General features: G+C 42.8%; 1 protein-coding gene across 1 annotated transcript in view; it reads left to right on the plus strand.

Moving 5' to 3' along the window:
* Positions 1-19,250, plus strand: part of MYO18B (myosin XVIIIB) — a 602,318-nt gene extending 583,068 nt beyond the window's left edge. Inside the window, exon 45 of the mRNA XM_056518071.1 lies at positions 19,052-19,250. Coding sequence (XP_056374046.1) covers positions 19,052-19,065 — 14 coding nt within the window. The 3' untranslated portion in view covers positions 19,066-19,250. The remainder of the gene's footprint in view (positions 1-19,051) is intronic.
* Positions 19,251-24,246: the final 4,996 nt, after the last annotated feature.

Genomic DNA, 24,246 nt, shown 5'->3' on the forward strand with positions numbered 1-24,246 from the left:
TATGCGCCCTCTGCTGTGGGGTGGGTCATCTGGCGGCCACCTGTGGGCAGATTCGGTGTAACTTGTGTGGTGACTTAGGTCACCCGTTCAGCCGGTGTCCACGCTCGTTCTCCAACACTGTGACCGCCCCAGCTGGGGAGAGCCTAACGGTTGCCCCAGCGGGGGAGGGGACTAGTGGAGGAGAGGGGGCACCAAAGCCAGTGAAGGAAAAACATAAGACCCCCTCTATGCGGAGGCGAGAGGAGAAGCGCAGGTTGGAGAGGGCCCTTGAGAATGCCCAGGTGCCAGGGGTAGCTCGGGGTCCCACTCCAGACACTGGCTCAGAAGGAGGTCAGAATAACTCTGAGGCTTTGGGTGGGGCCAAACTGGATGAGGAGATAGGGAGACTGCGTAGGGAAGAAGGTCAAGATGCTCCTTCCTCCAGTCATGCCTCTGAATCCGAAACTGTGGATGAGGAGGAGAAGGAGGGGCAGACAGTAAATGGTGGCCAGGAAAAGAAGAAGAGGAGGAAGAAGGGTAAGAGTAAGGCAGCGCCGTCCTCCTCTTCAGTTGTAGCCTCAGACCATAGAAGGAACAACTCAGTCTCTGATCCTCTGATCGTCCTTTCAAATCGATATGAGGCCCTTGGGGATACCATCTCCCCTCCTCTTCTCGAGGGTCCGGAGGCAGTGCGGCCTCCAGGAGGTGCCGAGCCTCCTTCCTCTGGGGCAGTTTCCTCAGGGGGAGAGGTAACACCAGATGCTGGAGGTAAAGATCCTGGGATGGATATATCCCTGAGTTTAAAAAGAGGCAAAGGGTCTTCCTCCGATTCAGATGGGGGTGGAGGGAAGGAGAGGAAGAAGGTTTAAAGGGTGAGGCCATCTAACTCAATCACCCAGGATGGCGGCACTCACCCCACTGACACTGGCATCTATTAACTGTGCCAGCATAAAGTCTGATACGGCTAGATTCGCAGCCTTTGATTTTCTCGGCCGTGTTGAAGCCGACATTTTGTATCTGCAAGAGACCAGGTTGTCAGATCTAGCCTCCCTGGTAAAAGCCAGAAGAGAGTGGAGGCACGGTCCCTCCCACTGGTCTCTTGCGGCTGAGCCGTATAGTGGGGTGGCGGTCCTTTTTACCGCTCCTGTTGAATGCAGACGGGTTATTGAGTTAGAGATGGGGAGGTGCCTGATCTTAGATGTCTTCATGAAGGGACAAGAGCTCCGGCTCATTAACATCTACGCCCCGCAAACTAAGCGGGGCCCTAAAGATCTCTTTATGAGGATTAAGCCCTTTCTTTTTACGAGTCGGCAAGTGATCTTTGGAGGGGACTTCAATAATGTCACGAGGTCCCAAGATAGGAGAGGCTCCAATGGTCCGCTGACTTGCGATAGTGTGGCACTGATTAGCATAGCTAGAGAAGCTCGCCTAGAGGACGCCCACATCCGGAGCCCCTCAGGCCACACGGGTTTCACCTATCATCAAGGTAGTCGCAGGTCTAGGATAGATAGGTTTTATTTAAAGGAGGAAGCCGTCTCTTCCGCAGTGTCCGTGGTTGAGGTGGAGTTCTCCGACCACTGTATGATTTTGTTTTCCCTGAATGTTTCAGAGACCCCCCGGATGGGAAAAGGTTATTGGAAGCTGAATTCGTCCCTCCTGGAGGAAGCGGAGATAAGACAGTCCTTTGAGGATTTTCTTCAGAGTCAGGTACCTTTACTGGGCCTATGTAGTAGTAAGTCAGAGTGGTGGGAGATATTCAAGAAGCGGGTTGCGGGGTTCTTCCGCCAGCTCTCGAGCCTCAGGTCCCTGAACAGGTATCGCCTGTATCAGGGTCTGAGGAGGAAACTCGAGCTCCTTGTCTCGACTGGAGGTAGCCGAGAGGATATCTCCAGAGTGAAATCCTTGCTGATGAGGTGTCAGTACGATAGGCACGCATCTTTGGTTTTTGAGAGGGATTTCGGGAAGTACCGCTCGCCCGACCCTTACAGAAACTGTAAGATGTCAGTGAGTAGTAAAGTCATTTCAGGACTGATTGATAGTACAGGATCTCTGAATCGGTCCAGATCAGGGATCTTGGAGGTCGTCAGATCCTTCTACTCGCACCTATTGGGGAGGAAGGATCTAGATCGAGACAAGATGTCGGCTTTCCTGGCTGAAACCATTCCTGAGCCAGGGGTAGACCCCTCTCTTGATGTTTTGGCAGAAGGAATCAGGGAAGAGGAAGTGAGACTGGCGATCGAGGGGCTCGCCCCTAAGAAGTCGCCAGGTCCGGATGGCTTAACATCCGAGTGGTACAGGACCTTTAAGGAGTCTTTAGCTCCCCTCTTGACTGAGGTATTCAATGAGTGTCTCTCCTCGGGCACTCTGCCGAAGTCAATGAGGAGGTCAGCCCTGATTCTTCTATCAAAGGGTAAAGATCCCAGCCGTATTGAGAATTGGAGGCCCATAGCTCTTCTCAATACGGACAGGAAGCTTCTGGCCAAGATACTGTTTAATCGGCTGGTGAAGTTTGCACCCCGGCTCCTTTCAGGAGCTCAGCACTGCTCTGTTCCAGGCCGAAGCACCTTAAGTGCGGTCCTTAGTGTCAGGGAGGCAGTGGAGAGGAGTAGTGCGGGTTTCTGGAAGGGGTACTTGCTGTCCCTGGATCAGGCCAAAGCGTTTGATCGGGTGAACCACGAGTACCTCTGGTCCGTCCTCCTGAGATATGGCTTACCGAGTACTTTTGTGAATTGGCTTAAGATCTTGTATGCAGGGGCAGAGAGTTTCCCACTGGTGAACGGTTGGTCTGGCCGCTCTTTTGAGGTGGGGTCCGGAGTCCGTCAGGGTTGTCCTTTGAGCCCGCTGTTATACGTGTTCGCAATCGATCCCTTCGTCCGGAGGGTAGATTGTGGGCCGTTGGCGGGAGTCGGGATGAACCTGGCAGAGCTGGATGTCGCCCAGAGAGTGGTGGCGTACGCTGACGATGTCACCATTTTCGTGTCCTCGCGAGAGGAGGTCGATGTGGTGATGTCGGAAGTGGACCGCTACTCGGAGGCATCCGGGTCTAAGATCAACCGGGATAAGTGTGAGAGTCTCTGGCTGGGAGGGGGAGATCCCACGTTTGATCTCCCGGACACCCTTCCAGGGCCCCAAGAGTCAGCAAAAGTGTTGGGCATCATATTCGGCCAGGATGATTATCCCACCAAAAACTGGGATGGTAAGCTCCAGGATGCCACTCAGAAGGTGGACCAGTGGAAGGGTTGGTCTATGACCCTCAGGGAAAGGGTACACCTGATCAAATCGTACCTGCTCCCCTTGTTTATCTATCTGGGCAGCGTATGTATCCTGCCAGAGGCTTACTACACTAGGGTCTACAGCCTGTTTTTCCAACTGTTATGGGGGAACAGGATGAACCTAGTCAAGAGGGAGGTTACGTACCGCACGAGGAGACTAGGGGGTTTATCTATGGTAAACCCTGTGGTGTTCTTAACCAACACCTTCTTGAAAGCTAACATCTCAAACCTCTGGTCAGAGAGGGCTTCTCCGTGGGTACTCTCCTGTAGGGAATGGTTTCGGCCTTTCTTCCAGGAATGGGAGACAGGAGGGCAAGTGAAGGACCTCCGTATGCCCCATGGATATCTTCCGGCTTACGCTACCCCGACTCTGAAGGCGATACGTCGGTGGGGTCTGGGAGTGTGGGAGATCAGGACCCAGTCAAGGCAGTTCCTTGACAAACGGGTTCTGTTGATCCACTTCCAGAAGCCTCTGGCGCTCAGGGACTGCCCAGGTCGGGATCTGAGGGTGGGGTTGTACCTTTTAAACATGAAAAGGATCCCCCAGAAGTTTTGGGACTTGGCCTGGCGCTGCTTTCAGGGGAAGCTATATGTGAGGGACAATTTGAAGTGTAGGAACTCTGATGACCGGGGATGTCCCCGAGAAGAGTGTGGGGACACCCTGGAAAGCATGGACCATTTCCTGCTTCATTGTCCCTTTAATATAGGAGTTTACAACAGGGTGGGCGCTTCCATCGGCTGGAGTCAACTTGCCGGCCTTACCTATCAGGAGTGGGCTTATGGGGCATTCAGGAACCAGTCAGTTTAGTGGTTAGGTACTACACGTGGAATGTACGGTGTTTAGTGTCGACCCAACAGAAAATCCTCTCCGAGGTGGAGGTCTGTAGGAACATCACCGGTGACCTTGGGAAGATCAGGTCTTTGGAGCATGGCAGTCTTGGTACCAGTAGGGCTTCTCTCCTATGGAGAGGGTTTTCCTTTGATGTGCCCTAGGTACTAGACCTTTTAGGTAGAGTACCTTTATTTTGGTTAGGGACAGTGTCAGAGGGACAGAGATAGGATGAGAACAGGGTTAGTTTGAATGAAGGGATAGGATTAGGGAGAATTGTAGGGGGAGTTAGGGAAAGAGTGTAAAATTATTTTGAATGTATCAAGTCTGCCATCCTTCTCCCTGGTGGTGGGCTGATGCATGTGCACGCTAGTTTTTTGTTTTGTTTTTAAGCTGATATGGTATGAAGGGCTTACAGGCGACCAAACTTGGGCCTAAAGTGGGTTGTGGTTCAGTGTGTATAAGTTTGTGTATAAGTTGGTTGGGAGGAGTGCTAGGTGGGGAGGGTGTGCTTGTGGGTGGTGGTGTTCATCTTTGGGGGACCTGACATGGGTCAGTTAAGGACTGGACTTTGTGAACTGTAAGAACGGTATGGACTCTGACCCATGTACAGGAGGGGTGGTGTGGGTGAGGGTACAGTTTTAGTGTAGGGTTTTTCCTAGGGTTTTCTATTGATTTTGTAGGGGTTTTCTGTAGTGCATATATTTTGTTTATATTCTATTTTATTTATATAGTATATTTAGTAATTTTGTACCTATATTGTGTTATATCTATATTGTTTCATATTGTTTCAGCGTTATGGTAGCCGGACCAGTTGCTGTGTTGATATGTGGTTTATTTAGTTTATTTCAGTTATTTGGTCTGTTTTATGTTTTCTTAGGTATTTTCATTAGTCCCGGATAGAGGATCCAGTTAATTTGGACGTTTTGTAAGTGAATGTATGTGTGATATGATTATTTTGATGATTATTATTATTATTATTACTATTATAGTTTTTGTTTGTGTGTGTGTATATATGTATATGTATATGTATGTATATATATATCTATATATATATATATATATATGTGTTTATGTATATGTATATATATATGTATATGTATAAAGATTAAAAAAATATAAAAAATGTAAAAAAAAGAAAAAATATTTAAAAAAAGTAAAAAAAATATAATAATTTTTTTTTTAATTATTTTTTTTTTTTTTAGGTGTGCTTGCTACGTTTCTGTTTAGTTTTCTTGTTGCGTGTTCCCAAGTATGGATGGTTTTGAGTTATAGTCGGATAATGATAACTTTTATGTTTATATTTTCACAAGCCAAGTTGTGCTATTTTATTTATTTATTTATTTTTCTTATGTTCATTTTCGGTAAGTGTGTGAGTGTTTGATTAGATATTTTGGGCATATTTTAATATCTTAGTATTTTAGTATCTCAGTAAAGCTGGGCTGGCCGGTTAGGCAGGGTTTTGTTTATGAGGTTTTGTTTTTGGTTCTAGAGTATTTCTTATTTATGTTATAGCTGGTTAAGCTTGCTTTGTGTTTTGTATTTGATAAGTTTTGTATTTTTCTAATAAAAAGAGTGTCAGCAGAGAGCATTGTGGTCAGACAGAAAAGAACTATACAACTTCCTGTGGAGCATACATCAGCTCATAAGTACTGGAAGAATTAAGATTTTTAAATAGAAGTAATTTACAAATCTGTTTCACTTTCTGCCACCAGTTGATTTAAAACAAAAAATTCCACTGGAGTACTACTTTAATGTCTCTACAAGTGCTTTTGTGGCTGTAAAGCAAGGACTGTTCCTCTATAACAGTGGGTTAGCTGTTTAGGTTGGACCAACTGCCATAACAGCAGTCTGCCTTTGTAGTCTGGTCAACCCCCTTCAGCAATGGTGTGGCTGTATAGAATGGACCCCTATATAACAGCAGTGTAGCTAATCGGTGTAGACCTCCTCTTTTTACAGCAGTTGGATTGTCTAGTCCAGTGTTTCCTAACCAAAGGCTGTCTGAGTATGCTTGGAGTTGTAGTTTCACAACAGCTGGAGGCACCCTGGTTGTGAAACACTGGTCTAGTCTATAACCAGGGCTGCAATCAGAAATTTTGGGGCCCCTTACACAGCTTGTACTCTAGGCCCCCTCCCCCTCCCCGTGGCACACGCTAGAGTTTATCTTAGTATCGGGCTTAGAAACATAAAATAATATCGCTACTCTGTATTCATTTTGCAGTGAATACTGAGAGGAAATAAAAGCCACTATACACAGACCAGTATCACTAATAACACCACTATACAAGGGACATATAATTCCGCCACACCATGATCACTACCATTACCACTGACTAATACTCCTATATTGTTATTGAATAAAAACTACTATACAAATACCAATATCTGCCATACAGTGACCATACAGAAATAGATACCGGCTGTACACAGGGGCTGCTGACCATGTAAGTCATTATAGTTATATACTCACAGGGGCGTCGTCTCTGATAAGAGTCGTTCACTTTTCTCTTTCTTCTCCATCTGTCCTGGGTCATCATGAAGATTTCTCCTGATCACAACTCGTCTTCACCGAATCTGCCAGACAAACATTTTAGGCTCCCCGCTACAGCAAAATCCTCACCTCCATACAAACCCCCCTATATGTATTACACAGCCCCATATAGTATTAGATCCCTCTGTGCAGCTGTATAGTATTAGGCCCCAACGTTGTCCCTATAGATTAGCAGGCCCAAACATTGCCCCCATTGTATTTTATGCCCCTCATATTGCCCTTTACAGTACATTATGCCCCTCATTTTGCCCCCATTGTATATTATCCCCTTCATATTACCCCCAATTGTATATTATCCCCTCATATTGCACCCATTGTATATTATCCCCTCTCATTTTGTCACAGTTGTATATTATGCTGCTCATAATGCTCCACCTTTCTATATTACCCCCCTCATATTGCTCCCCAGGGGCGTAGCTTGAAACCACAGGGCTTCGATGCAAAAAATTTCCCTGGATAGTGTGGTAGGAAGACAGCCAGGTAGGTACGCAGTTAGGTTGCCAGGTAGTTAGGTAGAGAAATAGCCAGGTACCCAAATAGGCAGGTTGCTAGGTTGGCAGGTAGTTTGGTAGAAAGATAGCCAGGTAGGTAGTCCGGTATAAAAACAGGTAGGTATAGCCAGGTAGGTAGATAGATAGATTGCCAGGTAGGTATGAAGACATGTAGGTAGGTAGGTCGCTAGGTTGCCAGGTAGGTAGGTAGCCAGTTAGTGTACTAGGTTGCCCGGTAGGTCGGTAGCCAGGTAAGAAGACAGTAAGACAAGTAGATACGTAGGTGGGAATACAATCAGGTAGGAGGGCAGCAGGTTGTGGAATAAACCTCTCAGAAAGTAGCATGGGTAATACAGTATTTCTCAACCAGGTTGTCTCCAGCTGTTGCAAAACTACAACTCCCAGCATGCCCTGACAGCCTTTGGGCATGCTGGGAGTTGTAGTTTTGAAACAGCTGGAGGTACACTGGTTGGGAAACACTGTCCTAGCATATTCAGCATGCATACACATTGTGTTACACCAATGTTTCCCAACCAGTGTGCCTCCAGCTGTTGCAGAACTACAACTCCCAGCATGCCCTGACAGCCTTTGGGCATGCTGGGAGTTGTAGTTTTGTAACAGCTGGAGGCACACTGGTTGGGAAACACTGGTGTAACATGATGTGTAAGCTGAATAGGCTAGGACAGTGATTCCCAACTAGGGTGCCTCCAGCTATTGCAAAACTACAACTCCCAGCATACCCTGACAGCCTTTGGGCATGCTGGGAGTTGTAGTTTTGCAACAGCTGGAGGCACACTGGTGTAACCTGATGTGTGTGGTTCCCCCCACCCCCGCGTACAGAAAATAACAAAAAAAAGATACACACCATGTCCACCGCAGCGATCTTCAACAGCCGGGTCGCATGCTATCTTCTCTACAGGGCAGGCGCCGATGAACCACGACATCGGCGCCTGCGTCATGGCAGAGGTCATGGCCTGCTCTGAGCTGTATGCGCGCGTGCATACAGCTCAGAGCGGCGCCGGTGGCAGGAGGAAGTCAGGCAGGAGCTTTGTAAACTGTGGTTTTTTTTTCCGGTGAGTGGATGGGCGATAGGGGGGTGGGGGGTGCACTGCAGATTTAAAGAGGCAGTGGCCGCAGGCATGTGTGGCAGAGAAGCCCTGCTGCATTCTGACTGATTGGCTGACTGTATGTAGTCAGTCAATCAGTCAGCAAGCAGCGTACAGTGATGGGCCCCCAGCGGTCAGTGAGTGACAGACACAGTCACTCACTGACAAGAAAAGAAAAAAAAAGGACAGGGCCGGCCGGGCCTCCCTGAAGCTCCGGGCCCCTTACAGGAGTATGGGTTGTACCCCCCTGATGGCGGCCCTGTCTATAACATCAATCTGTGCAATGTGGACCAATGATTTTTAAATAAAGCTTATTCTGTAGTTCCAAAAAGCAGGGTAGCAGTGTAGTGTAGACCACTTACTATAAAAGCAGTATCAATTGGTAAAAGTCTAAAGACATGAGCCTGAACTTTATAGTGTGGACTACCAGTATAAAAAGTATTCTTGCTTTGTAATCTGTTCCACCTCCTTTACCAACAGCCTGGACCACTATTTACAATAGCAGGTGGCATTGAAGAATACGTTTAACTATGTTTTAAAATCTCATGCTACTACAACAAGAAATGTGGCATTCATATTTTAGACTTTATGCTGTGCATTGTTTCATTTTTGTCTGACAATATGTTATGTTATATGATTAGGGATGAGCTAATCGAATCTGACGAATCCGAATTCCTTACAAATTTCAGGAAACATTAGATTAGTAACAAATCCGAATATCGTTGCAATTAAATTAAACAAATTGCTTCATTAAACTCCATTTAGTGCGGTCCAGGCTCCAGGGAATCTAAAATGGTGTATCCCCATGTGAGGACAATCAGCAAGGAACTCTGGGAAGACGGGAAGGCGGGATGACCCTGAATCACATGCAGCATGCCACCCCTGTGATGACACAGCCCTATATAATTGGCAGCCATCTTGCGGCCAGCCATTCCAGCATTCTATTTCAGAGAGAGCGTTTCATTGCAGGGAGAGATAGAGCAGTGAAAAACAGTTTGACAGCAGCAATTCAGCACAAGATCAAATCACTGCAGAAAAGCACTGACAGGGAAGGAAGAGAGAGAGAAGATACACTTGTGGGTGTAATACACAGCAACTCTACTGTTGCAGTGAGGTGTACAACAACTCTAAAGCTTATAGGGGCCAGTTAGGCTGAGCACTCAAAGCCATTGTCACCTGCTATTAGTGCATAATAATAATAATACTGTACTGGGCTGTACTAAACAGCGATTCTGTACTGCTGCAGTCAGATGTACAGCAACTCTAAAGCTTATAGGGGCCAGTTAGGCAGAGCACTAAAAGCCATTGTCACCTGCTATTATTGCGTAATAATACTGTACTGGGCTCTACTACCCAGCGATTCTGTACTGCTGCACTTGGGTATACAACAACTCTAAATCTAACGGGCCAGTTAAGCTGACCACTCAAAGCCATTGTCAACTGCTATTAGTTCATAATAATACTATACTGGGCTGTACTACACAGCAATTCTGTACTGCTGCAATTGGGTGTACAGCAACTCTAAAGCTTATTGGGGCCAGTTAGGCTGAACACTTAAATCCATTGTCACCTGTTATTAGTGCCTAACAAGACTGTACTGGGCTCTACTACACAGCGATTCTGTACTGCTGCAGTTGGGTGTACAACACCTCTAAAGATAACAAGGGCCAGTTAGGCTGAGCACCAAAAGCCATTTTCTCCTGCCATTAGTGCATAATAATACTGTACTGGGCTGTACTACACAGCGATTCTGTACTGCTGCAGTGGGGTGTACAGCAACTCTAAAGCTTATAGGGGCCAGTTAGGCTGAACACTAAAAGCCATTGTCACCTGCTATTAGTGCCTAACAATGCTGTACTGGGCTCTACTACACAGCGATTCTGTACTGCTGCATTTAGAGGGACAACAACTCTAGAGCTAACAGGGGCCAGTTAGGCTGAGCACTCAAAGCCATTGTCACCTGCTATTAGTGCATAAGTATACTGTACTGGGCTGTACTACACAGCTATTCTGTACTGTTGCAGTGGGGTGTACAGCAACTCAAAAGCTTATTGTCCTCTTATAAGTGTAACCTGTGCATACATAGGTGGTGTACATTTTTTTCCCTTTAACCCCTTAAGGACTCAGCCCATTTTGGCCTTAAGGACTCAGACAATTTAATTTTAACGTTTTCATTTTTTCCTCCTCGCCTTCTAAAAATCATAACTCTTTTATATTTTCATCCACAGACTAGTATGAGGGCTTGTTTTTTGCGCGACCAGTTGTCCTTTGTAATGACATCACTCATTATATCATAAAATGTATGGTGCAACCAAAAAACACTATTTTTGTGGGGAAATTAAAACTAAAAACGCAATTTTGCTAATTTTGGAAGTTTTTTTTTTCACGCCGTACAATTTATGGTAAAAGTGACGTGTGTTCTTTATTCTGAGGGTCAATACGATTAAAATGATACCCATTATTATATACTTTTATATTATTGTTGCGCTTAAAAAAAATCACAAACTTTTTAACCAAATTAGTACGTTTATAATCCCTTTATTTTGATGACCTCTAACTTTTTTATTTTTCCGTATAAGCGGCGGTATGGGGGCTCATTTTTTGCGCCATGATCTGTAATTTTTTTTGATACCACATTTGCATATAAAAAACTTTTAATACATTTTTTATAATTTTTTTTTAATAAAATGTATTAAAAAAGTAGGAATTTTGGACTTTTTTTTTTTTTCGTTCACGCCGTTCACCGTACGGGATCATTAACATTTTATTTTAATAGTTCGGACATTTACGCACACGGCGATACCAAATATGTCTATAAAAAAGTTTTTTACGCTTTTTGGGGGTAAAATAGGAAAAAACGGACGTTTTACTTTTTTATTGGGGGAGGGGATTTTTCACTTTTTTTTTACTTTTACTTTAACATTTTTTAAAAAATTTTTTTACACTTGAATAGTCCCCATAGGGGACTATTCATAGCAATACCATGATTGCTAATACTGATCTGTTCTATGTATAGGACATAGAACAGATCAGTATTATCGGTCATCTCCTGCTCTGGTCTGCTCGATCACAGACCAGAGCAGGAGACGCCGGGAGCCGCACGGAGGAAGGAGAGGGGACCTCCGTGCGGCGTTATGAATGATCGGATCCCCGCAGCAGCGCTGCGGGCGATCCGATCGTTCATTTAAATCGCGAACCGCCGCAGATGCCGGGATCTGTATTGATACCGGCACCTGAGGGGTTAATGGCGGACGCCCGCGAGATCGCGGGCGTCGGCCATTGCCGGCGGGTCCCTGGCTGCGATCAGCAGCCGGGATCAGCCGCGCATGACACGGGCATCGCTCCGATGCCCGCGGTTATGCTTAGGACGTAAATGTACGTCCTGGTGCGTTAAGTACCACCTCACCAGGACGTACATTTACGTCCTGCGTCCTTAAGGGGTTAAAACTAATTTGGGCCTAGTTACTGTGGCCAGCCAAACCTACAAACTTGTTTTTGTAGCCTTATACAGTTTGTGGCGGAGCGTCTAGTCCTCCTCCTCTCATGGTGTCTTTTATAAATTTTCCTGTAAAACTAATTTGGGCCTAGTTACTGTGAAAGGCCAGACAAAGCTACACACTTGTTTCTGTAGTCTAATACAGTTTTAAGCATAGTGGAGTGCGTTGTACTCCTCTCATAAGTGTAACATACGCACTCAGCTTGTGTATAAGTATGACAGGCAGAGAAGTGTCAGGACATGCACAGAGGAGTGGCAGAGGCCTAAATGGGGGTTAAAACTTCCCCTGTAAGGCCCTACTCTCGCACTATTAATTCCCTTTTGGTAAGTGTTACTCACCCTAAAAAGGGCGGCCCCACACTGGAACCTCTCCCTATTTCCACCTAAAAACACTGTTTCCCAGGGTTTTTAGTTGTAAAGCCGGAGAGGTTCCTGTCTGGGGCCGCCCTTTTTAGGGTGAGTAACACTTGCCAAAAAGGCAATTAATAGGGTGAGAGTAGGGCCTTACAGGGGAAGTTTTTACCCCCACTTGCTACAGTGGACAATATGTTGTTCCCTTCCACCTTTTGGAGGCAAATGTTACTCATCCTAAAAGGGCGGCCCCACACAGGAACCTCTCCCTATTTACAACTAAAAAACTTGGGAAATGGCAGTATTTTTAGGTGGAAATAGGGAGAGGTTCCTGTGTGGGGCCACCCTTTCTAGGGAATTAATTAGTACAAGAGTAGGGCCTTACAGGGGAAGTTTTGTACCCCACCTGTTACAATGGACCATACGTTGTTCTCTCCCTCCTTTTAGAGGTCTTTCCATCACATCAATACTTGGTGGTGAAGGTGGCACATGGTGTTTTTTGCCTAAGCTTCCTTTTCTTAGATTTAAAAAAAAAAAATTGGGTCCATATATTTTATCCTAAGAATAATATTAAAAGTTAAGTTTTACATAATGCATATCCTCAATACTTACTTGTGCACACTAACACTTTGACTAAAGAGACCGTTTTCTTCTGCCTACCTGCCTCAGCTACTATTTTGATCCTGCCACCCGCCTGATGACACACCTGATGCCAAGTTCTCCTTCTTTCACCCACCTCCATCACCGGGTACTAGTATTAACACCCACCACCCCACTCTACCAAAGTGTACCAAAGTACACAGCAGCGCTGACGTGTAGAGCTGTAACTATGGTCAGGGACAATACATGTCCTTTACGGTCCACTGAGTGAATGTGGTTTCTGCACAGCCACAACAGCAACTTGGACAGGTCACGCTGCTTCCGCCTCCGCGCTCTCAGGCCCTCCTCGGGTCCTCTGAGGAAAGTTGAAGACCGTTCCTTCCCCTACATATTTGCCAGGAATTGTACTAGCAGCTGGTACTGGTCACAGAATAGACTAACACTTTAGACTATTGCTTCCTTTTTTTGCACCTAAGGCAATGTTCACACTGTGTAAAATGTGTGGAATGTCCGTCAGAAAAACATGGCGGTCATTTTGCACATTTGAATAGTCCGGCGGGCACTACGACTGCTTTGAAAATGCGCTCTAGATGGAAATGCATTTTCGAGAGGTTTCCACAGAAACATCTGCTGTGAAAATTCCACCATGTGCACAATGCAGCAGAATCCTGTTGAAAACAATGCCGAAATACTGCATAGACATTCCACCATATGAACATACCCTTAACCCCTTATTTTTGTGTTTTCTATTTTTTCTTTTCGCCTTCTAAAATCCATAACTCTTTTATATCTCCATTCACAGACCCATATGGGGGCTTGTTTTTTGTGTGACCAGTTGTACTTTGTAATGACATGACTTATTTTACCCTAAAATGTATGGTAAATCCCCCAAAACATTTTTTGTGTAAGGAAATTTAAATGAAAATCATAATTTATCAAATTTGGGGGGGGGGGGGGGGGTTATTTAGTTTTCACGCTGTAAACTTTATGGTAAAATTACATATTTCCTTTATTCTCTGGGTCAATACAATAAAAATTATACCCTTGGTTATATACATTTATATTATTGTACTGCTTTTAAAAAATCTCAAACTTTTTTTTCCCAAAATCAGTACGTTTAAAATTGCCCTATTTTGACCACCTCTAACTTTCTTATTTTTCTGTATTCAGGGATGTGTGAGGGATCATTTTTTGCGCAATGATCTGTAGTTTGTTTTGTATGCCGTTTGCGCATATGTGACTTTTTGATTGCTTTTTATAAATAAAAAAAATTGTCGTTTGAGGGTATAAAACAGCTGAAATTTTGACATTTTGATGTGACAAAACAGCTCGCTGATGTTTGCCATTACCGGGGGGTCCGCGGCTGCTGACAGCCACTGGGATCTGCCGCAAATGAAGGGAACACAGATAAGAGGGGATAAGATGTCTGATCCTGGGGGTCCCGCAGCTAGGATCCCCGTGATCTCTGTGAAGCACCTGAAAAGAATGCCAAATGCGGGCAGTGGGGACCAAAACATCACGGCAATGCCCCCTCGTGAAGTCACAGCACGCCCCCTCTATGCAAGTCTATGGGAGGGGGCGTGGCGGCCGTCACACCCCCTCCCATAGACTTGCATTAAGGGCGTGGCCCTGACATCATGACCCCGCCGCCCGCTTCAAGCATTCGGAACAAAATGTTCCAAATGCTGGGCCAGCAAAGTATCCCTTTAAGATACAGCAGTAGTCTGAAACCTACTTAGTCTTTGCTGTTGACTTATAGACAGGCTTATGTGACACCATTTTTTTAAGTTGCTCCTTCTACCCTATTACATTCCCACATGCTACTTTTAGTTTATTCATCACTTTTTCATTATCTAGGAAATGCAGGATATATTCTCCAGTGCATGAGTCTAGATCCAAGGGAAGCTTAGTTTGAAGATCCTTCAAACAATCTTTAAAGGGCCAAAAATTATCTTTAAACAGTTAATACAACTAGTGCCCAAAGCAGCGCATATTAGTTTATGATAGCACCCTTTAATGAAACCCTCTGCTATGTCTCTGACTTGCATTGTTTTTAAAGATTTTCCTTCAAACTGGCCATGAAAGAGTTAAGAGAAAGGAGGAAACATTTCCATGCATGTATAAGATCATTACATTCCTTTAACACAAAGAACAAACAGACTTTCATCTGAATTTGCTGTGACCATATTACAGTTGTAATGAAAGCCACACCACGTCTTATCTTCATTCTGCAGCAAATTCATGAAACAACCATTACAATTGGAAGTTTCTAAGATTAGCTTTGTTCTAGGAGTTGTGTGACTTCAGATTCTCGAAAAACATCACCATTCTATCACAGGGAATTATGGCTATACAGACACAAATGGCCACTGCTCATTGACACAAAGTTATTGTTTGCCTTTCATCCCAGTGAAGCAATGAGGCGGTAAATAATGCTTTAATATCATCTAAATATAATTACATATATGAAACAAACAGCCTGTATATCCCCTATTTCTAGTCTTGGGGTCATGTTGGATTATTAAATTATAAATTAATATTGTAATGTCCGTTTATTTGTGTTTTGTATTTTCTGCTTTGGGTTCTGTTCAGACATTGTTTTTGTATGAACAGTTTCTGTGTTTATTCTCTCTGGTTTGGGAAGAGTTAATGCTTTCAGCCTGTGAAATCCTGGGTGGAGTTATTTAGACCCTAGCTCTGCTGGAACTCTCTGCTGGTAATTAGATCTGTTCTCTGACCATGTCTTGTTTATTATGCACCTTAGCTGATGTTTGTCTGAACACATATCCTGAGTTTTAACCATGGTTATTTGTCCTGTTTTATATATAGATTTTAGCCTGGTTTGTTTTATTACATTTGCCGGGTTTTAGTATTTGTGTATGTTCGTTCTGCATTCGCTTTGTGTTGCCTTAGTCTGTATTCACCCTGTGTGTTGTCAGTCCTGATTTGACCCTGTTTAATCTGTACCCGTGTTTGCTGTATTTAGGATTTTTGTTTCCTAATAGGCCAGTATCCTGATTACTCGGTGGAGAGTGCCCACTGGCTAGGAGCCTATTTGGCTTTGGTATTGATGTCCCTCCATGCTTGGAGTGGGGTGTCATGTAGGTTCCTTGTTCTGAGTCTATTGCGTGCAGTGCTCTTGATTTCCTGACCCCTTTTATGCTGGTATGCCTTGTTTGTATTTATATATCAGTTTGTTGGTTATTGAATTGCCATTATGTTTCTGACTTGTCCCCAGACTATGTACAGTTCTGTTTGTTTTGTTGACTTCAACGCCCATACACTGTATCCGTCATTTAGGGCAGATGGGCAAGTAGGCAGGGACAGTTTAGGGTTCACTTCTCCCTGCCCCCACCCCCTGTTCATGACAAACATATAAGGAGAGATAATGTGATATAAAATTATAAAAACAAAGACAGCTGTACTTGTAACTACAGCATGTATAGCAACAGAGGAAATAATTCAAAAGCTTACCAGCCGTTCCTTCTCTGTCCACACTAGATCATGATGTTTAAACTGATTACAATAAAGGGCTTCAATTTATCACATATTGGATAAGTGTCACTTTTTTAACATATTTTCCTCTATTGCTATATATATATATATATATATATATATATATATATATATATATATATATATATATATATTATTGAACTTTATCATCAGAGTACCACCCCTAACCTATTGTGCGGTTCCTCTATCTGAAGACACAATTAGGATTGTTTGTCCACCTGTTTCAAGATATTATAGTGCCAGCAGTGTTTATAGTTTTATTTTTTTTGTCTGTGTAACCACCCCTGTGGGGTTTTTTTGTGGAATGCTAGAACACAAAAGTTTAAGAAATTCCCCACAAAAAGTCTGTCATGATGAAGATTTGCATATGTTTTATTTAGACTTAGCTATAGGAGATAGGTATGGGTTTGGAATAACGAAAACATTGGAGTATAGGTCTAACATCTAAAATCATACATAGCAACTAGAGAGGAGTGTCCTCCTATTTCAATTATTATTGGCTATAAACCACCTTTGGCTAAAGGGCCCTCGATCTCTTGACAGGTTTGGGTTACAGAGGTGGGACCCACATCTATTACATAATTATGGCATATTCTGTGAATATGCCATAATTATTAAAATGGAAATGCCCCTAAGGCTGCATTTTCACTTGGCAGTCTTCTGGAAAACTGCCACTGCAGTTTTTGAACCAAAGCAAGAAGGATCCAGCAGGAAGGAGAAGTATAAGTAAGTCCTCCTTGTATATTTCCCATTTATTGTGGATACTCTTCTGGCTTTGGCTCAAAAACTGAAGTGGCATTTTTCAAAAAACAAAACAAAAATATAGCTGCAAGCAGCAATACAGATGGCCAAGCTGCACAGCCGGGTGATAGAATGCATTTAATGTGACCCCTGATGGTGTAGAAGGTGATCGTGGACATGTGTGCTAATTTTCATATTGTTCTGACCTGCAGTTTTAGAGAAAACTATGTTTACAGAATATTGCGCAATCCAATATGGCCGCCAAATTTGGTGATCAACTGTAGTACAGGAAGTGATCACGAACATGTGTGCTAATATTCCTATTGTTCTGACCAGTCATTTTAGAGAAAACTATGTTTACAGAATATTGCGCAATCCAATATGGCCGCCAAATCTGGTGATCAATTGTGGTCCAGAAAGTAAGTAATCTACTCTTGTGCAAAGAAACTTAACTTTTAGATTAACAGTGTAAATATTACACATATTTGACAAAATTGCATATAATTATTAATGCTATCTAAAGGTTATTGGCGAGCGGAGGCCATATTGAATCTGCAATTGAACCAGTTTTAACAACCTTGGTACATTATGTAACCTTGAATATGTTGCTCGGCCACCTAATAATCTGACCAAAAACAATAGGTGTCCAGTAGGTGTTGCTTGGCCACCTAAAAACTGGAAGTGGAATTGGAGTACATGCCAGGTTTATATTGGGATGGGGAAGATTAAAGGGGTACTTCGGTGGAAAACAATTTTTTTTAATCAACTGGTGGCAGAAAGTTAAACAGATTTGTAACTGATTTTATAAAAAAAAAAAAAAGCTTAACCCTTCCAGTACTTATCAGCTGCTTTATGCTACAGAGGTAGTTCCTTTCTTTTTGAGTTTCTTTTCTGTCTGACCACATTGCTCTCTGCTGACCCGTCTGTCCATGTCAGGAACTGACCGGAGCAGGATAGGTTTGCTATGGGGATTTGTTCCTGCTCTGGACAGTTCCTGACGTGGACAGAGGTCCCAGCAAAGAGTGCAGTGGTCAGACAAAAATAAACTATACAATTTTCTTTGGCGCATACAGCAGCTGATAAGTACTGGAAGGATTAAGATTTATTTTTAATAGAAGTTATTTACAGATCAATCTAACTATTTCTCACCTGTTGATTTAAAAAAAAAAAATGTCATTGTGTGTCTTTAGAAAGTGTGTTTTAAAGTCATTTATTTCTGTTTTGGGTTTATTTTGGCTTTTCTTATGTGCCATAAATCAGCAACTACTGCAAAGTAAAAAAAAAAAAATTGCGTACCAAAGTCATTTTAGTAAAAAACACTTTAGGGAAAAGATGACATCCCTGAAACTTTTCTGCAGCAAAAAGCTCAAAACCTAATAAATTTCTCCCTTTCCCACTGAGGAAATTCAGCAATAAATAAGTGTGCATGAGCCCTTATTGTGCATGGTTTTCTGTATAGAGTAGTAAAACCTTTATCAAAACCTGTGAGAAATGTTTTCACTCGAAAATTCTGTAGTGTGAACGTACCATAGGGTATATTTACACATACTGTATATGCTACAGATTTAATATTGTGCATTTTATGCCGCAGATTTTATGATGGCAAATCATCCATAAAATGTGCATCACAAAATTAACATCATAAAATCTGCGCCATGTAAAGTGCATGTGAACATACCCTTAGGGTCTATTCACACGGCAGAATTTCCACCTCAAATGAAAGTCCATAGACTTCTATGGGATTCCGCACTCCCATTCACACTTCTGAATTTCCGCTTGCGGAAATTCAGAAGTGTGAATGGGAGTGCGGAAGCCCATAGAAGTCTGTGGTCTTTCATTTGAGGCGGAATTCTTCAAGCTGAAATTCTGCCACGTGAATAAACCCTTTCAGTTATTTAAACTGCCCATATAGTAACATCGGGAGAAGAATTGGTCATTTTTCTGGGAATATTATGGGCATTTTCTGTCCTGAAAGATCATCCGTGAACAACAGTTCTTTCCTGAATGAACGATCTTCCGTCTGACTATAGCTAGAAAAAGATAACACAAAACAATTGTTTGTTGTTAAATTTCACCATATGAACATTCACTTTGTTTTATACGTTTTTATTTCTTTTAGGTCCCACAAATTGAGGAATTCTGATGCCTGTGTAAACTACACCATGGCTGCTTGGATTCTTCTCCCTGAAATGCACATTATATGTTTGCTAGAAGAGCAAAACTGTAAAGATGGATATGTAGCTAGGAAATCAAAAAATAAATAAAAAAAATGTTGTTTGTTAATTTGTTTTTGCTTTTTGAAAATAAAGCAATATGTTTCTCACCCTTACGTTGTCTTTATTTAACCCCTTCCCTCTTTCATTTTCACCTAATAATCCATATGAGGGCTTGTTCTTGTGCGCCAACAATTTTATTATTTAATACCATTAATAATTTCACTACAAAATCTATGGCAAAACCAGAAAAAAATTATTTGTGGGGCAAAATTGAAAAAAAAAAAAGCAATTTTGTAATTTTTCTCAGCTTCCATTACTATGAAGTTCAGTTTTTGGTAAAAATTCCACCTTGTGTTGAAGTGGGACATCGCTGCGGCCGGTGATAGGCTGAAGCTCCATGTGACGTGCCGGGCTAACAGGAAGTAAGAAGAATACAGCCCGGGGACCGAACACCTGTACCAGAGTGTACCGGAGCTCCGGGGGCTCGTTGGCAGGTAAGAGAAAGTGTTTTTTATTTTATTTTGCAGCCCGGACGGGACAAAAGGTAAAAAGTACGCGCCGGAGTACTCCTTTAAGCAATATAAGTACATTATATGTACTTATATTGCTTAGTAAAACATATTTGCTTCTACAAGTGGTCCTCTTTAGAGTGGTCTTTCTAGATAGGTTATTCATTTGTGTTCTAAACACCACAGGACCGTGTCACTAGGTCAAACTTTATGTATCCCCATATTTTTGTTGGTGTTAAAAAAAATTATAACTACATGCACCAAAATGAATACATTGAAAAATGTCCTCTTCTGACCCTTTGATCTGAAGTTTTTATCGGTACCATTTTTGATTTGATCGGACTTTTTAATCACTTTTTATTCATTTTTTATGGTATAAGAAGTGATCAAAAATACGCTATTTTGTACTTTGGAATTTTTTTTACGTGTACGCCATTGACTGTGTGGTTTAATTTACAACATATTTTTATAGTTCGGACATTTACGCACACGGCGATACCGCATATGTTTATTTTTATTTACACTGTTTTTTTTTAAATGGGAAAAGAGGGGTGATTCAAACTTTTATTAGGGAAGGGATTAAACCACATTTATTAACACTTTATTTTAGCCCCCATAGGGGACTAAAACATTGCACACACTGATTTTCTACACTGATAACTGCCATGCAATAGCATGGTATTGATCAGTGTTATCGCCGCTCGACTGCTCCTGCCTGGATCTCAGGCACTGAGCAGTCATTCGGCGATTGGACAGCAAGGAGGCAGGTAGGAATCCTCCTTGCATCCTGCAAGCTGTTCGGGACGCCGCAATTTCACCGCAAACAGCACCACCGAGCTAACAGGCAATGTTTACTTTTGTTTTAGACGGACCGATCAATTTTGATCGCCACATCTAAAGGGTTAACGCCAGACATCAGCCCAGTGATGTCCGGCATTAGCCATGGGTCTTGGTTGCCTATAGCAACTGGGACCCACCGGGTATGATGCACGCTCACCTGCTGAGCGGTGTCATACCTCGGGAGCCGCAGGTGGATGTTAATGAACATCCATTTGCGGCAAGGGGTTAATATATGTATAAATATTGTCTTTCTGGGAGTAGCTGTGACATTCTGCTCTGAACCTTTGTTTCTTATTTATAGAGGAAAGGATGTTCTGCTGCATTCAACTACCTGAGGTTTACTGTATCTCAGATCTCAGATTATACCCAGTTGGTAACAAACAACAAAGGTAATCTTGTGTTGGGAGTCAGAGACATAACGGCTTTGCTGTATCGGAGATACCGATTCACAGTCTTAAAAGAATTCTTGTGAACGTAATTATCTTCTTGGGAAGAAAAGCGGAGACACTGAGCGCCAGCTGCATCTCCTATTTGTGTACAGACATTTCGTGTCTCTCCTGAACCTAAAATCTATTCACTAAGCATCACAAGTGCAATGATTTCCTTAGAACCACACTTACCCAGCAATTTATGACAAGCCAAATGCCAACTCTGCAGAATACAAAACTTGTGGTGTTATTTGTCAAAGCTTACAAGTATAAACTGTAAATAGAGGTAGGTCACAAGAGATAGGCTACATGATATATAGGTTTAAGACTTGGCTCATACCAGCACAATATGTCATTCAATTCTTCCCCCTAGGGAACTGTATGTCAGTACTAGGTAAGACTGACCTAGAACCATACCTCATAAGATCTGACATAGATAATATTGTGCTGAAGTATGTGTTCTTAAGTAAGATAAAATGGAAAGAATTTTAGAGCATGATAGATGGTATAGACCATAAAGTGGATTAGTCTATTAACACCTTTGCATAATAATTTTTTTATTCAGTTTTGTTACTCAGTTTCTTTACTGAGGGAGTGCTCACTGTTTGGTTCCCAAAGGTAGTTGTACTCCTAGTTGGTGATGAGCCACAATACACATATTGGCAGTAAGAGGGGTGCTTGTTTACCTTCCCCCTAATGTCTATTTATCTTCCTATTCTTTCCTCCTTTCTCTGTCTCCCTCAGTATGGGCTAGAGCCTATTCTTCAAATGTACCCAGGGGTTAGAAGTTTATGGTGCTCATCCTCCCATAACATGAAGACTCATGTATTGACTCAGATCCCCTCCTGGATGCAGAGGCTGCAATAATGCTGGTCCCTCCCTTGATGGAGAGGCTGCAAACATTACAGGGGTTATCCAGGGTAAACTTTTTTATATATATCAACTGGCTCCAGAAAGTTAAACAGATTTGTAAATTACTTCTATTAAAAAATCTTAATCCTTTCAGTACTTATGAGCTGCTGAAGTTGAGTTGTTCTTTTCTGTCTAAGTGCTCTCTGATGACACCTGTCTCGGCAACTGTCTAGAGTAAAAGCAAATTTCATAGCAAATCTCTTCTACTCTGTGCAGTTCCCGAGACAAGCAGAGATGTCAGCAGAGAGCACTGTTGACAGACAAAAAAGAGCAACTCAAGTTCAGTAGCTAATAACTATTCGAAGGATTAAGATTTTTTAATAGAAATTATTTACAAATATGTTTAACTTCCTGGAGCCAGTTGATATATATATATATATATATATATATATATATATATATATATATATATATATAAAAGCTTTTCCCTGGAAAATATCCCTTTAACTCTTTTGTCAGAGGGAGATTGTGCCCTTTTCTTTGTTTCCTTACTTTACCTCTAACTCCAAAACAAAATGGCCTAAACCAGTTACCTTTCTCTATGTAAACAGAAGCTGGGCCAAAAAAAGTTCCTTCCTCCTTCCTCAACATACGACGGTAATTCGTTCCAAACGAGCCATCGTTCCTTCCTCAACATACGATGGTAATTTGTTCCAAACGAGCCATCGTTTGTTGAATCCATCGTATGGTGAGGGATTCGTGCAATGTAAAGAATAGGAAGCTGTAGTAACCTGTCCCCGCCGCTCCGGACCGCGTCCCGCCGCTCCCGATGGTGTCCCCGCCGCTCCCGATGGTGACCCTGGGCCTCCGCTGGGCTCTCCTGGTCTTCTCCGGTCCTCCGCTGTCTTCCACAAGGCCTTACTGGGCCTGCGTAGCGACGTCATTACGCCGCTGCATACGCCATTCCTATTGGATGGCGTGCGCAACAGCGTATTGACATCACCGGAGAGGGCCGAGAAGACACCGGAGGACCAGCGCTGGACCCGAAGGGCACCCCGGAGCATCGTGGAGGGGTAAGTAATACTCACCGCACCACACGGGGAACATTAAGCTGCTATCCGGCAGTAGCTTAAGCATTTTGCGCTGCCGGATAGCACTTAATGTGATGGCCCCGACATAAAAAAGCATTGTATGTCGATGCTGACATCGACATGCGATGGCTTCTGAGAGGCCATCGTATGTCGTTTTGATGATATGTCTGGGCCATCGTAGGTCGGGGGGGTCACTGTACAAGTGTATTGGCACCCCTTACTTACAGCCAATACAATTTTCAACCAATAGATGGCAGCATAACCAAACCGATATAATAAAGTAACCGAAGAATTAGATATATACAATGGCGCTATACTATCCAATACAAATAAAAAGATCACTGCCAGATATGAATGTTTTCCAATAAGTTAATAATGCTTGTATATGATACAATAGAAACAATGATGACACATAACTGAAGACAACCCTCTAGGTTATTCTCCATCCGTTTTGTATAATGATCCTATCTTACTTTGGAAACAGTACCTGTAGTTTAGAGATCGTGTAGTGGCAGGGTTTCTGTGCAATGTCTGTCCATCCCGACGGATGGCTGAGAGTAGTGACTTGTTGCCGAGAGGAGAACAACCCCGGCCGGTGGCGTCTCAACTCCCACTGTCCGGTGCACAGAATGAAAAAACAGCAAAGTCCCGTGGCTGCGTGACGTCACAATAGCCTGAGTGGACCAAAAATTGTGAAGCCTCTGTACTTTGCTGTTTTTTCACTCTGTGCATCAGACGTTGGGAGTTGAGACGCCACCAACGCTCAGCAACAAGTCACTACTCTCAGCTAACCAGCGGGATGGACAGACATTACACCATCTCTAAACTACAGGTACTGTTTCCAAAGTAAGATGGGATCATTATACAAAACGGAGCGAAAATAACTTAGAGGGTTGCCTTCAGTTATGTGTTATCATTGTTTATATCGCATCATATACAAGCACCATTATCTTATTCATAACTTATTCATATCTGGCAGTGATCATTTTATTTTGTATTAGATAGTATAGCGCCGTTGTATATATATCTAGTTATTCAGTTTATTTTTTATATTAATGGTTCGGCAGGGATCCATTTAACATATACAACTGGTCAGCTTACTTATTATCAGAGACCCTATAGCGCCAGTGCAATGATATAATAAAGTGAATAACATTACAAAAAAAAGTAGAAAACATCATTATAAGCATTGTAGTCCTGAGACTGAGAAGCTCACAGTCTACCTGTAGAATTGGTTATCCTCACATGACATGCCACGCATACAAATCCCTGATAGCTGAAAGAAGAGGTCTATGAGGTACGGAGCATCACATACAACCATAGCAAATTCATAAGAAGTATAGTGGGTATATATTTGATCTAGTTGTTTTTTTATTTA

This window comes from Hyla sarda, chromosome 1 (genome assembly GCF_029499605.1).
Source record: "Hyla sarda isolate aHylSar1 chromosome 1, aHylSar1.hap1, whole genome shotgun sequence".
Classification (NCBI taxonomy): domain Eukaryota; kingdom Metazoa; phylum Chordata; class Amphibia; order Anura; family Hylidae; genus Hyla; species Hyla sarda.